The sequence below is a fragment of the Osmerus eperlanus genome, chromosome 6 (genome assembly GCF_963692335.1).
Source record: "Osmerus eperlanus chromosome 6, fOsmEpe2.1, whole genome shotgun sequence".
NCBI classification, from domain to species: Eukaryota; Metazoa; Chordata; class Actinopteri; order Osmeriformes; family Osmeridae; genus Osmerus; species Osmerus eperlanus.
In genome coordinates, this window is record NC_085023.1 from 16,309,348 (window position 1) to 16,323,718 (window position 14,371).

The 14,371-nt window shown below is 45.2% G+C and overlaps 1 protein-coding gene across 1 annotated transcript in view; it reads right to left on the reverse strand.

The window, feature by feature from the left end:
• The window catches only part of dntt (deoxynucleotidyltransferase, terminal), a 35,321-nt gene that overhangs the window by 11,266 nt on the left and 9,684 nt on the right, over positions 1-14,371 (reverse strand). Inside the window, exons 4-10 of the mRNA XM_062464638.1 lie at positions 13,019-13,189; positions 11,463-11,534; positions 11,179-11,302; positions 9,893-10,025; positions 5,596-5,698; positions 1,207-1,455; positions 1,008-1,091 (exon numbers count right to left, since the gene is read on the reverse strand). Coding sequence (XP_062320622.1) covers positions 1,008-1,091; positions 1,207-1,455; positions 5,596-5,698; positions 9,893-10,025; positions 11,179-11,302; positions 11,463-11,534; positions 13,019-13,189 — 936 coding nt within the window. The remainder of the gene's footprint in view (positions 1-1,007; positions 1,092-1,206; positions 1,456-5,595; positions 5,699-9,892; positions 10,026-11,178; positions 11,303-11,462; positions 11,535-13,018; positions 13,190-14,371) is intronic.

The following is a 14,371-nucleotide window of genomic DNA, read 5'->3' on the forward strand; positions in this document are numbered from 1 at the left end:
ATGTGTAAATGAACTCTGTGCATCCCTGAGCAATTAACTTCCCCTTAACACGCCACCTGCATCTGATAAAGAAACAGTTAGATGGATTTGATTCACTTAGCTGATGTGTCTTTATTGCTTTTCCTGTCCACTGTGAATCTGTATGTGTGCATGCATGGGATCAAGTGTGTGTGCAGTTCAAGTGTGTGTGAAGTGCGTGGGTGTGTGTGAGAGAGAATATGTACTGTCTGCAAGTGTGGGTTTCCATTTGTTTGTACGTACACTAAATTATCCTCTCTCGCATTGTTGTAATTAAAAAAGTTGCCCTTGCACCAATATCAAGTTTCTGTTCACTTAGAGAGGAAGCACATATTGCATAAAATAAGTCAAGATAACGTGTGTGTGTATTCCCAGCCCTAACACTGCAGTGTAATCCCTCCAATAGCTGTAAGGACAAGGCTGTGCTGTAATTCACCTACTATATTCATAAACACGCAGTCTAGAGAAAGGCACTGGAGATAATCCCACCTGAAACTGCACTTTGTCTGAATCACAACCTGCCTTTTTACCCAGCACAAAGTCAAGATGGCTTTTTTCATTGCCCTCTGTTTCTCTGCCTTGTCTCTCTCTCTCTCATATTCTCACGTTCAAAAGAAAAAAATAGTGATGAATGTCAAGGTTTAGTGCACATTAAACTCTTGCTCAAACTAATTTAGTGCTTACAATTGTGTGTCTGTAGAGGAGGAGCACTCTCTAAACAGTCCATAAACATCCACATCATGCACAGAATCACACATACACACACACAAACACACAAACGCAAACAAAACCAACACCAGAAAATGGGATTCTCCAGTGGGCTAATATAGAGTAAAATAATCCCAAACCGCCCTTCCATACCCCAGTGATACTGAACATGATATTGAATTTGTCGCTGGCATAAGAACATATCTTGATTATAAGAAGTGAATGTACCACATATATTGTAAATGTCTTGTTCTGAGCACAGTAACTGTACAGTACAGTACCTTGGTCTTGTCATACAGAGCGTGGTTGTCAAGAAGCATGTTCCTCTCCAGCCGAGCAAACCTCCTCAGGTCTCTCTCAAACTGCTGCAACGGAACAAAGAACCAACGGTCAGTTGAGCAACTGTCTTGATTCAACTGCACTTTTTCCGCCCACATTCATTTTTTCTCCTCCCCACCCCAGTGGAAGACCCTCTCCTACCCTTGAACCTCTCCAGCCGAGAAGGGCAAAGGCGTAGCGGTCTGCAGGTGGGGCTACCAGGTCCACCCTGACCGCTCTCCAGCCACGAGTGTCCCCTGAGTCCTTCTGCACGCCACCATCAACCTGCCCTGACTCCAAGCGCAGGATCAGGAAGCACTTCTGGAAGTGGTCCATGGCCTCAAACCTGCGACAGGGAAGCTTGGTCATGTCGAAGGTGGATGGCTGGTAGTCTGAGTAGAGGAGGATGCCCTGTGGAGAGGAAGAGAGATCCAGAGGGGCAGGGACAAACCACCACCACATAGTCTCTTCTTGAGCACGCATTACATTTGCGATACAGTATTTGACTACAACATTTAGCATTGGGTACTATTGATAAGGTGTGATGGTGTACGCTATTTTTGTCCTGCAACAATGTAGTTGAATACTAAATTGGTTATTTGAGCATGCATCCGTCTTGAGCGGTTGGCTTGTTCTTTCACATTTCTAAATGTAGAGGAGTGTAGAATTTCATCAGTTTGAAGACGACTTCTTTAAATTGTCAAGTCTAATTTCAGCCTCGAGTTGTGAACGTCTGCTACAGTGTACCCTCCCAGCTGATAGACCCTACTGTAGCTAAATGACAAGCTCCCAGTCTCCCTTCGTGGGGGGGCAATCACCTTCACTGGTAAAGGGTCCCACTTCATGTGCAATGAAAATCACTTCCAAGTGAGACATCAGTGTGTTCAACAGGAAAAAAAGCGATGGTGTGTGCGTGTGTGTTAGAGAGAGAGAGAGAGAGAGAGAGAGAGAGAGAGAGAGAGAGAGAGAGAGAGAGAGAGAGAGAGAGAGAGAGAGAGAGAGAGAGAGAGAGAGAGAGAGAGAGAGAGAGAGAGAGAGAGAGAGAGAGAGAGAGAGAGAGAGAGAGAGAGAGAGAGAGAGAGAGAGAGAGAGAGAGAATCTAAGGATTGATTTCCTCTGGGTATTTGCCTGGCTGATTATTCAGCAACACAATCCTAAACCGTTAAAGCGATTAACATTACAAATTGTCAGTTTAATTCCAGCTCCCAACATAATTGTTGGGGAACTGCCCTCCTCTGCTGGCCATAAATCAGACTCTTTCTCCTTAAAGAGCAATAATCTGTAAAGAAAGTGCAGCCTTAACCACTTCTCCTGTCTGATGGGACAAGGGGGTTAATCATGAAACATTAAACACCGTTAACTGGTACCAGCCAGTCGTGTCCATTCCCCTCTCTGGCACTTGTCAGAGAAAGACTGATTCCCCGAAGGCAAGGGGAGAAGAGGTGACGATGGAGTCATTAACTGAGGACAGCGGTGAGACTGAGTGACATGTGGGAAGCGCTCTGTGGGAAGTTCCAACCTCGACCGTTTTACACCACAAAGCTAATAAGGTTTGCCGGCTCGTCTTCATAACTGAGACACAAATCCCTGATGTCGCACGTCCTCAACCCCGGAAACCCTCTCCTGTCTGCAATTACAGCTAACTGCTCATGTCCCACCTGGATAGGCAGAGAGGATGTGGTACTTCAGCTCACGCCAGCACTCTGTATTGGCCCCTGTCTTTTTCGGTGGTGACAGTTCAAGGGCACTGATATTGTAAGCTGTACTACACAGCAAAGAAAAGACTTGAAGACTTCTAATGACACACTAACGTTACTGATACTCTTAAACGATATCTTGTCTGCATCTGATGAGTTGTGCACGACTCACTCTTTCTGATGTTGTTAATGTAGGTCACTTATTATTTGGGGGAATCGTTTTGGAGCCTTTCTGGCTGAGTAGCTCCTGGCTTTAGCCTTGAATCCTGAGGATGCCGTGAGCCTGGAGGATTAATGAGTTAGCGACAGTTTTTACAGTCCATTAAGTGTCTGAGCATGGACGCCCTTGTTGCCATTGGATGAGGCCTGCCGCCGTCTCACAAATCCACCGTAGAAAGGAGGATGCCTCCAAGTTTTCGTTTCAGCAGTGCCGAGGGCTGTTTAAGCGAACCATGTGCCGTAATCGTCTCCTACGCAGCAGGTAATGTCAGCGAGCATTGGAGAGCAAGCTTATTCCACCAGAACTGTTTACAGAAGGAATTACAGAGGCGGACACCAGCTAGATAATCTTTATCCAGGGTTTGTCTGTGAGAGAAACACACACACTGAGACACACATACACACACACACACACACATACACACACATACACACACACAAAGGCAATGGAGGCAACTTGCCAAAAAGGTCAGCCGTCAACTTTTTCTTCTTAAAAGTGTGACTTTCAAACAGCGGATGAAGGACGGTGCCGCGACCACCTGTCTCAGAGGACAAAAGGAATGACGGTGGAGGCTCAGTGATCTAATGTCACATTGGCTGTGACTCAGAGCCAGAGACATCAAACCATTCCTTCAAGTTCCAGATTAGCGTGCGTTAGCAGGGTGTGTTTGAACTGTGCTTTTCCTTTTGATTCAGAGCATTGTCCAAGTGGTCGAAACTGATTGCTGAAATTAAAGCGAAGCATTTTTTGGAAAAGCGTGTGTTCTATTTCTTAACCATCCGCCGCAGTTCAGATGTGACATTGGTTCTCATCAAACAACATGACAACAGTGTGTAGTCTGTCATCCCCTGGCCTGTTTGGGCTTGGCTCTTTCACTGGCTCTGTGATTTATCCACAGGGCAAACCTCGGATGTCTTACTGCTTTAGGTTTATGTTTATAGGTTTATGGGTTTCAAACCTCATTACATACCTAAGGCATATCCTCTCCCATAAGTCTGATGTGGAAGGAACTGCATGAGGAAAAAACACTATTATGTGATACTATAATAAAATTTCACATGAGAAGGTACTCTGTCAACAGTGGATGGCAACAGGCATTAATCTAGTGAGTGTCTATGATTGGTGGATGTTAGATATGGCATATCCCTCTCGGGCTCTGGGTTGCTGTTCCCAGGGCAAAACCGAATCTCATCCGTCTACCGCAGGAAAGAGGGTGGTTGACCTTGCTTCTGCCCCCAAGTAATGCTTTCATAACCAGCAGGGGTATAAAAAAAAATGATGAGGCCCGTTTTTACAAGGACATTTCCAGATGGATGTATTTTTACCTCCCTCCAGGCAGTACAGAAAGAAAAAGCGGCCAGTGATATTAGGCCTGGATGAAGACACGCAGACCCCTAGGGGCCTGATCGCGGATGACAAGGTTACACGACTTAAAGTCAACCTCTGCTACATCCACTCAATCACTGGCTTCTGTGTGGCCATCCCAGTGGACCACTCAAATTTCCAAGCTCCTCCCCCAATCCTAATTCCTCCAGGACAATGAACCCAGGTCTCATCAAGCCAACCACCCACCCACCTCTTAGGATGGAGCACCCATCCACCCTGAAGCCTGCCCTCCCCCTCCCCCCGGCCCACACAATGCCAATCCCCATGCTTTCCATTCACCAAGCCTACAACAACATTGCCAACCCGCCCTCCACCTTAACAACCCTACCCACTCTCTTCCAATCTCACCCCTCCACACCCTGCCGGCCGGCCCATCCACCCGAGCCCTCCACCGCCCAGTAGAAGATAGGGACCAGAAGAGGCTCTAAGCTGTAGAAGCAGGGCGGTGTTAACAGTGAAGGTAATTATCAGCAAGGTGGACCTCTGAAGGGAGCACAGCCAGTGGGTGGGGGGGGGGGGTAAGGTGTTATTTATAAATCCAGCCGGGATGACAGAGAGGTCCCCCGCAGCCAGACACGACTGCTGTGCTCATCATCAAACACTTGTCTGCTACCAACCCCCCACCTCAGTGAGGGTCTCGGAGGGAGGTGGTGGTGCCAAATAAACCCCCCACCACTCTCTCTCTCTCTTTATCTCTCATTCCTCTGTTGTCCACTCTCCCTCGTTCACCATCCTCCATATCTCTCCTTCTCCGAAACCCTCCTCTTGCACACATGGATACACCTGCTTCTTCTCTCTTTCTCTCTCTCTCTTTATATCCATTCTCGCCTTCTGAATTCCATTAATGTGTCTATAACTGTCCCAGGTTCTTCATTTATATGTTCAGATGTTTCCAAATATGAACACATATCGTTTTCCACAAAGTGTTCCTTCGAATATTTTTCTGGGATATTCAGGTCAGTCACCCAAGCTCCTTTCATCTCCCCACTTAAAAAAAAGACCAGTATGCTTCTCCATATTCAGGGTCCTGAATATTGGAAAGTGTCCAACTGCTTTCATTACTTAATATAATATGAGTACTCAAGTCTTTTCACCTCTGTGTCCCAATCTCACACGAAAATCCTGCCTTGTGGTGCAGCCTTTAGTCCTCAGCTCTATCCTAGTTACTCACACAAGGATCATTTGGATTCTACTCTGTATTCTCTGCGTTGGATACATATCCATATGAATGAGTGGCTTTAAACTTACTTTCTGCTTCAGTCTGTCCATGACATTGAGTATTAGACCCTCCTCTTTCTCAGTGTCAGGTGTTGTCAACAGGAAGTCCACATCATGGCCGTAGTCCTTTCCCCTGAGGACAGAGATGAACCTACTTTAACCCACTAGGATATGATTCCACAAGGATGTATTTAGTCACAGTGGTTGACTGTTAATACAGTAAAATGGCAGACTGGCCATTAAGAGCATTGAGCATACTAATGACTTTGACTTTTTTTTCATTCTTCAAACAAGCTATTTGTCCTGCATCGTTAATTCTTTAAGCTCTCTTTTTGTTGCCTCAGCTGTCACAGCCTTCACTTTTTAGGGGGATCATCATTTTCCTCTTGGATGAGCGTAATAAAGAACATTCACACGGAGAACAAGTGAGAACCGAAAATGTATCGGGTCTCCGTCAGCAGAACCAGAGCAATGGAGAACTGGAGATCGACATGAGTGATTATCTCATACAAAAATGTAGACCCTTGCAGAAAAGGTCTGCTCTGGCATGATGCGCTTCTCTAACATGCTTTAAAGTTTTAGCTCTGATGTAGGATGTCCTTGAATTGTAGACAAGAGGGAAATGTATTGTTCCTAGGTTGACCCGAACTAACCCCTAAGTCCTCAGACAACCTGTTCAGATCAGTACTGGAGGTCCTGTTTTATATGGACCCTGTGGAAGATGCTAAATCCTGGGAACCTGCTAGTCTCTGGCTCAGAAGGCTTCAGCCTGAAGGCTGGTTCACCAGACATGAAAGAGAACAAAGTACACTGATACAAAGACAGTAAATACGGCCTGTGACTGTTGAATTTGCCCCTCAAAGGGTTCTAGCCTGGTTATTATCCCAGGTTCTGATTCAGTGCCTTAGAGCGCCGGCCTCCCTCTCTGAACCTGGGCCTAGGTGGATCTAGCTAACCCGGCTGCTGACTGCCAAAAGCACTGAGGCGAGGATACAGTTGATTCAACCTGATCAGCCTACTTTTATCAACCGCAACGCAAATAATGCAGTCATAAGCGTTGATCTCATGATTAGGGACACAGCAAAACGATGACAAATAGGTCTGGTGTGAAAACAAATAAGATTTTTTATTGCCATGAGGATCCTTGTTTGATTTTGCCTGTCGTCCATTCCACTATGAAATTGGCAGGAGGGATTGAGGAGAAATAGAAATGGTGCCAGGTGGAGAAGCCACTAAACGTTAGTGGACTGAGAGTGCAACAACAGCCATTATTAAAAGCTCCACAAAAGATGCTAAAGCTAACACTAAGACTCAGGTGTTGAGTGGTGCTGTCGAGGAGACAGACGTTCTGTAGGTGTTGCATCTGTTTTCTAGTTTGCTTTGTCCTTCAAGAACTGTTTAATACATCTTTGTATCTGGTCTGCTGCTCTGTTACTGAAGTCCTTGAGTTAGAATGCATGGTCACAATATTGTTCTTCCCACCAAGGTTTAGTCCGAGATGATGTGCTCTCTCTTGAGTTTATCAAGGGACAAAGGATCAGTCACGCCAAGGAGAACAGCTTCTTCGGTCAGAACCAGATTAGTTTTTTAGAGCCTGTTGTCTATGCAGATGCTTCCTCTAAATCAACCCAGTCAGCAGAAAAGGAGATGACAGCATGTCACATTTTTTCTCTCATGCAAAGAGATGTTTTGGGTTTTTTTTGCTCTAAGGGTGCACAACACAGTGTTTTTATTTAGCTTCAAGCTTCCGCTCTCCAATCTCCAACCCCAGAAAACTCCAGAAATACTACTGTGGCTTTCTTGGAGTTCAATCTTACGGACTTTTACCCTGCTGTACCCAGACATGTCGGCTTTGTTCCATTTCTCAAATAGCGACCCCTTACCAAGTTTCCGAGACATCTCCATGTCATCTCGTTTGTGAAAGGCTGTATTTACCGGCATAGCGTGAGGAGAAACTGTCAATGATTTATTGTTTCAGTGCAGAACATATGAAATATAGATGAATATTTACAGGTTTCAGATGACGGATGATGGATGAATAATATCAGACAAAATTGTCTTGCTATGCTTTCAATTGTATAGAGAACATTTTGGAATAGGGCATCTTGTTTCTGGAAATATGGACAGAACTATTTAAGTGCCTACTACCTTGTTGTTTCAAGATTTTATGGAATTTGATGTCTCCTACTCCTGCCCTCCATTTCCCTCTCAAACAATATAAGCATTCTCAAGGCTGTCACCCAAGCAGGGAAAGGAAAAGTAATGTCTTGTTATGAAAAAAATGTGCTGAGTGTAGAAATAAGTAGACTGAAAAGAGACTGTGGGAAATGAGAGAAGAGAACACTGTGACATGACGGCCATGATTTTAAGCAAAGAAACACAGCAGTCCGTTGACACCTCATGGTCCTTTCACACTCTGAAGTGGCAGAAGCTGCTTCTCCCTCCTGCCTATCTATTTTTAATCCCACTACCAAACTGCTCTGAGCCTTGTCACCCGCCTTTCACAGCGGCTGTCCTTTCAATAAGGCTAATGTCACAGGCATCAACAAATCCTTGATACGCTTTTTTACAGAAGTAGGATGGTTGGTAAAGTTTACAAGAAGGCAGCTGACTTGAAGAAACTTCTAGGATGGCAAGTTACTGCTGCTCTGTCTGCTTTAAGGAGAATTTTCTTTTTCCTAAGGCATGTTAAAGCTATATTTACACATGAAAGGTGCTTTTAAGATTGTTCTCACTTTAAGCAAAGGCTTCTAGCCTATCGAACCTCTTAGGAACATTTTTACAAAATGCTGTTTTGATTAAAAAAAGAAAAGAAAAAAGCTTTAAATATAAGTTTTGAATAACATGAATTGAAGCATACATCATCATCAAACATTACACATTTAAAAACACTTTTCATGAGAGTGTACACTGCAGTAATCTAAGTGCTTCAGCAACCTTCTAAATCTCATGGGTTCATTGATTATTACAGACTTGGGTCAATTCACTCTGAGATCATCTCCATAGCAACATACTCAAGATGCAAATCAGTCTTTGTTTAAGGCTCAGTAAATGTGCACCACATCATATCAGATTAATTCATGTTTCTCTATCTTTGTGTGGGAAGACATGATATCTCACCACACAACAATCCTCTATCCATAAATCATGTACAGTAGCACACATTCCAGTCCGGTTGTCAACAACCTGCGCCCATTTTAATAACTTTTCTCACGTCTCACTTAGTCTTCTCACTTTTCTCTCTCCTTTGTTGGCGAATGTGTTATTTACACAATGAAACATGTCCAGCTCATCATGTGAGCTTGGAGTGGGTGCGTCTTCCAAGTGTTTGTAGAAAACTACGCACAGTAAAGCAAAGGGATACTTTTCACACAGACTTTACTTGACAAACTTATATAATTAGCACATCCTTGTCCCTCTACGTTTCCCCTTATAAATATACCGTTCTTCCAGTGTTTTGATAATTGTCGGAAGTGTCAAACAAAGTAACAACGAGGGGTTGTGATGTTTAAAAGACAGGAAGCAGCAGGACTGCACCCCCCCCATAGGGAAGCAGAACGCACTTTCTTACCAGCAGACGGCTCCTGAATTATTTACCACACAGCCATCGGTAACGGCTCCATCTTTATAACACCATAGAGCCGTGTGGCCCATGCTTAAAACTCAGGCGCAAAGCACCCCACATAAAAAGCACCAAACAAATAAAGAAGGCAGACTGATAACGAACAACTTCTGTTAGCTGCTTTACTACGGCAACCACGGTGAAAATGACATAGTAACATTGCGTCTGTGACAGTGTTTCAGGTGCTAACTATAATTGCTTCCTTGGATGTCAAAGTTTACTGTAATACGCACAGGTTTATTTCTTGCAACAAATGTATGAAAGTCTATTAGAGGTCTGTCTCTGCAATGCATCTGCTCAACTGTCAGGACATCAAGAAGAGACTGGAAGGTATCTCAGGGCAGAGGTGATTACACTTTCAAAGTGTTTGCTTAGTAACAAACATTTGCTTAGTAACAAACTCAAGAGGCCTTCTAGGGTCTTTTTTCAGCTCCCCCACTCACACATCATGATCACACATTTCTGTTCTCTCACACACTCTTCCTTTCACCTGAGTGTGCATCCACATACATGCAGGGCCATTAGAAACAGCGAGGGGATTTCCCAAAGGATTGTGGGAAAGCTCACAAGACTAGTTAGTGCAATTAGCTTGTGTTTGCATGGCTGCAGGTAAATACAACACTTGTAATGCTCTGGTTTGATGAAACTTGGGATATATGGAATGCCAGGTTGACGTCCGTAAAACAATCAAGTCTTGTACAGTACCTGCTAAAGCCACCTGTCAGAGCCAAGATGCTGTCTGATGCTATCCCACGGACAGTTTCCTCAATGATGATCCCCAGGGCTTGAGCCTCCGCCTTACTGACAGGCCTGGAGATGTCTTTATAATACAGGAAGCCTGGAGGCAGAAGACCATTATTAGACTATAAGCTGGCTGTCAATCACAGTCATTTGCATTTGCACTGGCCATTGGGGAAAATAGCCAGTTAGCATAATGTATAACCATGGTAGGTATGTGCTTATACTAAATACAGTACAATATTGTATATTACAGTGCAATGCCACATACCCATTATTTATAGAGTGCAAACCTCAGTATGTTTTCTACCATGACACCATCCACACTGTTGTACCCTAGCTTATACAAAAATAAGCCCTTCATTCCACTTGTATGGCTTTTCCACTATGATAACAATGCTGATCCTCCATATTCCTCAGTACCTCCACACTGCAACGTTGACTCTCTTGCAGGATTAAGTGACTGTGACACCTTAGTCAGTAATCTAGCTGTTCACCCTCACTGGGCCCTGTCAACCTGTAATCCAATTGTGCGCTGTATTCTTTTTCAAGGGGAATCACCAGGGGTCATTTTTTGGTAAACATGTACTTCCTCTCTCTGAACTCTTTTCCACGGGTAGTTTTGAGGACTTTCTTTTCACGTCACTCCTGCACAACAACACCTGCTTCTGAGCTGCTGATGAAATTCTACTTGCGTGTAACAACAACCCCCATAGAGCTGTTTGGCATAGTTCCATAGTGCCTAAGGAATAATAGGTGGGCACTGTCTTTCTACTCCAATCTGAAGAGCATATGTTACGGTCCAGAAGCTTGCAAAACCTCCCCCAAGGACAGAAGAACAGAAGACACAGTGACATTTCTCCATGTAGCCTCAATAATGTGACAAACAAATCCTAACTCTGTGATTGAGAGTCAGGACACCCGCCTGCTCTTTACGCTGATGGGCCTTCTGTCTCCAGTTGATGGATGAGCGTGTTGCCTGAATCCCATGACAAGCTTTACCCTTTCTTTATTTTGGTCTTGTCCAATCCCCTTGGTGATGCTTCATTGTGTTAGATTCCTTACTGCCACCACCTCTCATCACACAGACAAGATATACAAGCAACTGGGTAGTTAGAGCACCTAAGAGGCACTACCAGTAAAAGAAGAGGCCGTGGCTAAATCCATTTGCAGAAAATTACTTGGAACTGCGGCGATGATTGTCTAATAATTGCTCATTTATTGAAAAAGAAGTTTCCTGCTTGTGTGGTTACCCGCTCTCTGCATCCTGTTCAAGTGAATGTCCGGCTGGGCCAGAACTTCCTGGAAGGAGCGCCACCCGGCACGGTACCACTTCTCTGCCGTCCTGGGTCCAACTCCAAACACGCTGGTGAACAGCTAGAGGAGGAAAGAAAGATCCATAGTCTAATGAAAACTCCTTGTGGAGGAAAATAGCAGTGTTTCAGGGTTCTCTGGAAGGACTTGTAAGCTATCAAAATAAGGCATTAAAACCTATGCAATGTCTTAATTGCTCAGCAGTCTTGTTAAGTACTCTTACCTTGAGTGTTGAATATCTTTCATCACTCAGTAGCTCCTCCACTTTCAAGGAGCGGCCAAATATAAGGACTTCCTGTGAAAAAAATGGCAAACTGTGGACCTTACCTCCACACTGCCTATTAACATTGTTTATTTCATACAATATCTGTTTCTATCGGGATCCCAGTAATAGACAACCCACTTACATCAAGTGTTCCTCAGATGCTTCTTTTATTTCCATAACTCTCACATATCTCACCTTCGTTAATGGCAGTGTCAAGTGTTAATAAACCTTGGGGTGATATTTACTGCCATTAACCGACTGCCGCTTAGACTGTTTGTTTTTAAAGGGCTTGGTTCCCTTCTTAATAGTGTCTTTCTCCTCTCCGGGGAGCGCCACTAATTTGTTTGTCATGTTTTAAGTGTCTCCATATTACATTTATCAGGCAGGTAAACACAGGCCGCAAGAGACTGTTGGACAAGCGTTGCTATTTATCTTGTGGTTGTTTGCGTGGGGGTCGGTGGATGGGTGGGGGGCTGGGGGGGTTGAGGTTGTTTGAGGGATGTTTGGGTGGTTACAATGGGAAAATGCTGAATGCTAGGGAGAAAAAAGGTGCACCGCATTTAATGCAGCTGTGATTCGTTTTACAGAGAATCCCATACGTCTGTGAAAGGTGAATTGAGCAGATGTTGTCCACGTCAGTAGACCCACATGTTTCTTTCACTTTCACTGACAGTGAGCTCATGAGTTTCCTTCAATACCCGATGGTGCATCCACTCATTGGTTATCAACCCTCAAGCCAAGATGGACCTCAGTGCTCACCCCCCCTCTGCCCTGGAGGGGGAAGCATACTTCTTCCTGCTTCCTGCTTCCCTGCTCAGAATGTCTTTTCTTTTTTTCTTCTTCCCTCAGATGTTCACTCAACAATGGCCCCAGTTCTGTCTGTTGACTGCTTTCCTACTCACTTCAATATCCATGGGTTTGTGTTGTTTAGTTTTTTACTTTCTCTCATTTTGGATTCCAAAGAGTGACTCTGAAAGCCTCATCGGGGATTGTCACTGATTCCTTCTTGATGTGAATTTTAAAAGGAACGTTTCTTAAAATTCTGACTTCATCCCAGACATTTATGAGGAGTCCACAGGACAGTCCACAGGACAGTCAGGTCACAGAGAGCTTACCTTGTTCTGCTAGTATACTGTGGCTCTAAATTCCATCCAAGTAAACACTGGCTGACACCTTCCCTGACAGCCTGCTATTTCTGCCCAGGGGTGTGTGGGAATGGGACTTGTGTTTACCAAGATGTGACAGTTGTTCTAGTGAAGGGCATTATGTGGACTGTGCGTGTGTATGTGTGTTTGAGTGTGTATGGGTGTATATACGTATGTCTGTATGTGTTTTGTGTGAGTCTGCGTGGACAGTATGTGTGTGTGCGCTTATTAACAATGTGTGTGTGTTATTGAGTGGCTTTCTGTGTATGTGGGCAATGTATTTGTGCGTTTGCTTGCTAGAGGGTACATCCAGGCTGTAACGAAGAGTGGTCTGAGCAGGCATTGACAGATGTGTGGATGTGTAGTCACCTCTATGACAGCCCTGGTTTGTTCCCCCAGGCAGGGGAGGCCTTGCGTGGCCTTCAGACTGTCCACCCTCCAGGGCAGGCTCTTCAGGAGAGAGGAGGCCCTTTGGAATGCCAGGCAGCGGCCCTCACTCTCATTGAACTCATAACTCTCTGCCAGCACCTCAAAGGCGTCCTAGAGGAGAGACAGAGAAGGAGGAAGGAATATAGATAGCAGAGAAAAAGGGCGACGAATGGAGGGTAGACAGAGGGGAGGGGCAGCACAATTAACAAAGCGTTGTTGAAGTAGATAAGATAGATTGTCAGTGAAGATAAAGAAGAAAGAGAAAGATAAGATCAGTGATTTAGACTGGATGCAAACAAAAAGAGAAGGGGCGAGGGAGGGAGGGAGGGAGGGAGGGAGGGAGGGAGGGAGGGAGGGAGGAAGCATGAATGAGAAAGAGGTGTGTTGGCTGTGCACTCACACATCAGATGCACTGACCCATGATGGCAGGCACACTGGAATCAGAGCACACAGACCTTCACTCTCTCCTCTTCTACCTCTCCCTCTCTCCGTTGCCCTCCCCCTTCCCTTTCTCTCTCCTTCTGTTCTTCCATCCCGCTCGTTGTCTCTTTGCTTTCCTGATGTCTCTGTCCTCTCTTCCTCTTCTTCTCCTTCCCTCTCTCGTTTCATCTCCCTCTCTCTGGCTTTCGGCATGCGGGTGTCTTCCGGGTGACCGCACGAAAGGCACCAGAGAGGAACCCGTCATTTTCCACTCGTTCACAGTGGGCTCCCCTGGGGGAGGAGGGGAAGGGGGTCACAGGAATGGACCTCCCCCCCTCCACCCACCCACCCTCCCACCCCCCCCCCCCCCCCCTTCTCCAAAGCAGAACAGTGGTTCAGCGAGAGAAAGGACAACTGTCAGGAGTTTTCTGTTTTGTTATTTTCAAAAGCTGTCTCCATGGCCTTGGGGGGAGAAGTGAGGGTTTTATGCATGAGCTGCCCCAGTGGACCTGCTGTTCAGGGATGGGATCCTGTCTGGCTCCCTACTACTGTACCTGGCTCTCTGAGGCATTGATACCACACACACAGCCGGGAGATGGCCAAGCACTGATACACGGAAGAGGTTCCTGTTTGATGCACATATTGAGATTTGCATAATATGTAAATTCCTGTGGGAGAGCTTGTGTATCTAGGATAGGGATAGCTGTAGGGTGAAAGCTTAGCCCTACACTACCCTCGCAATGTAATAATACAAAACATGCTAGATGGAAGATCTAATTAGGGCAATATCGAAACACCTGAGGCTGAAATGTTGACAGCTCACTTTACATTGGTTTCCCAAGGAACCGCCAGCTTCTAGTCTGGCAGGAAAGC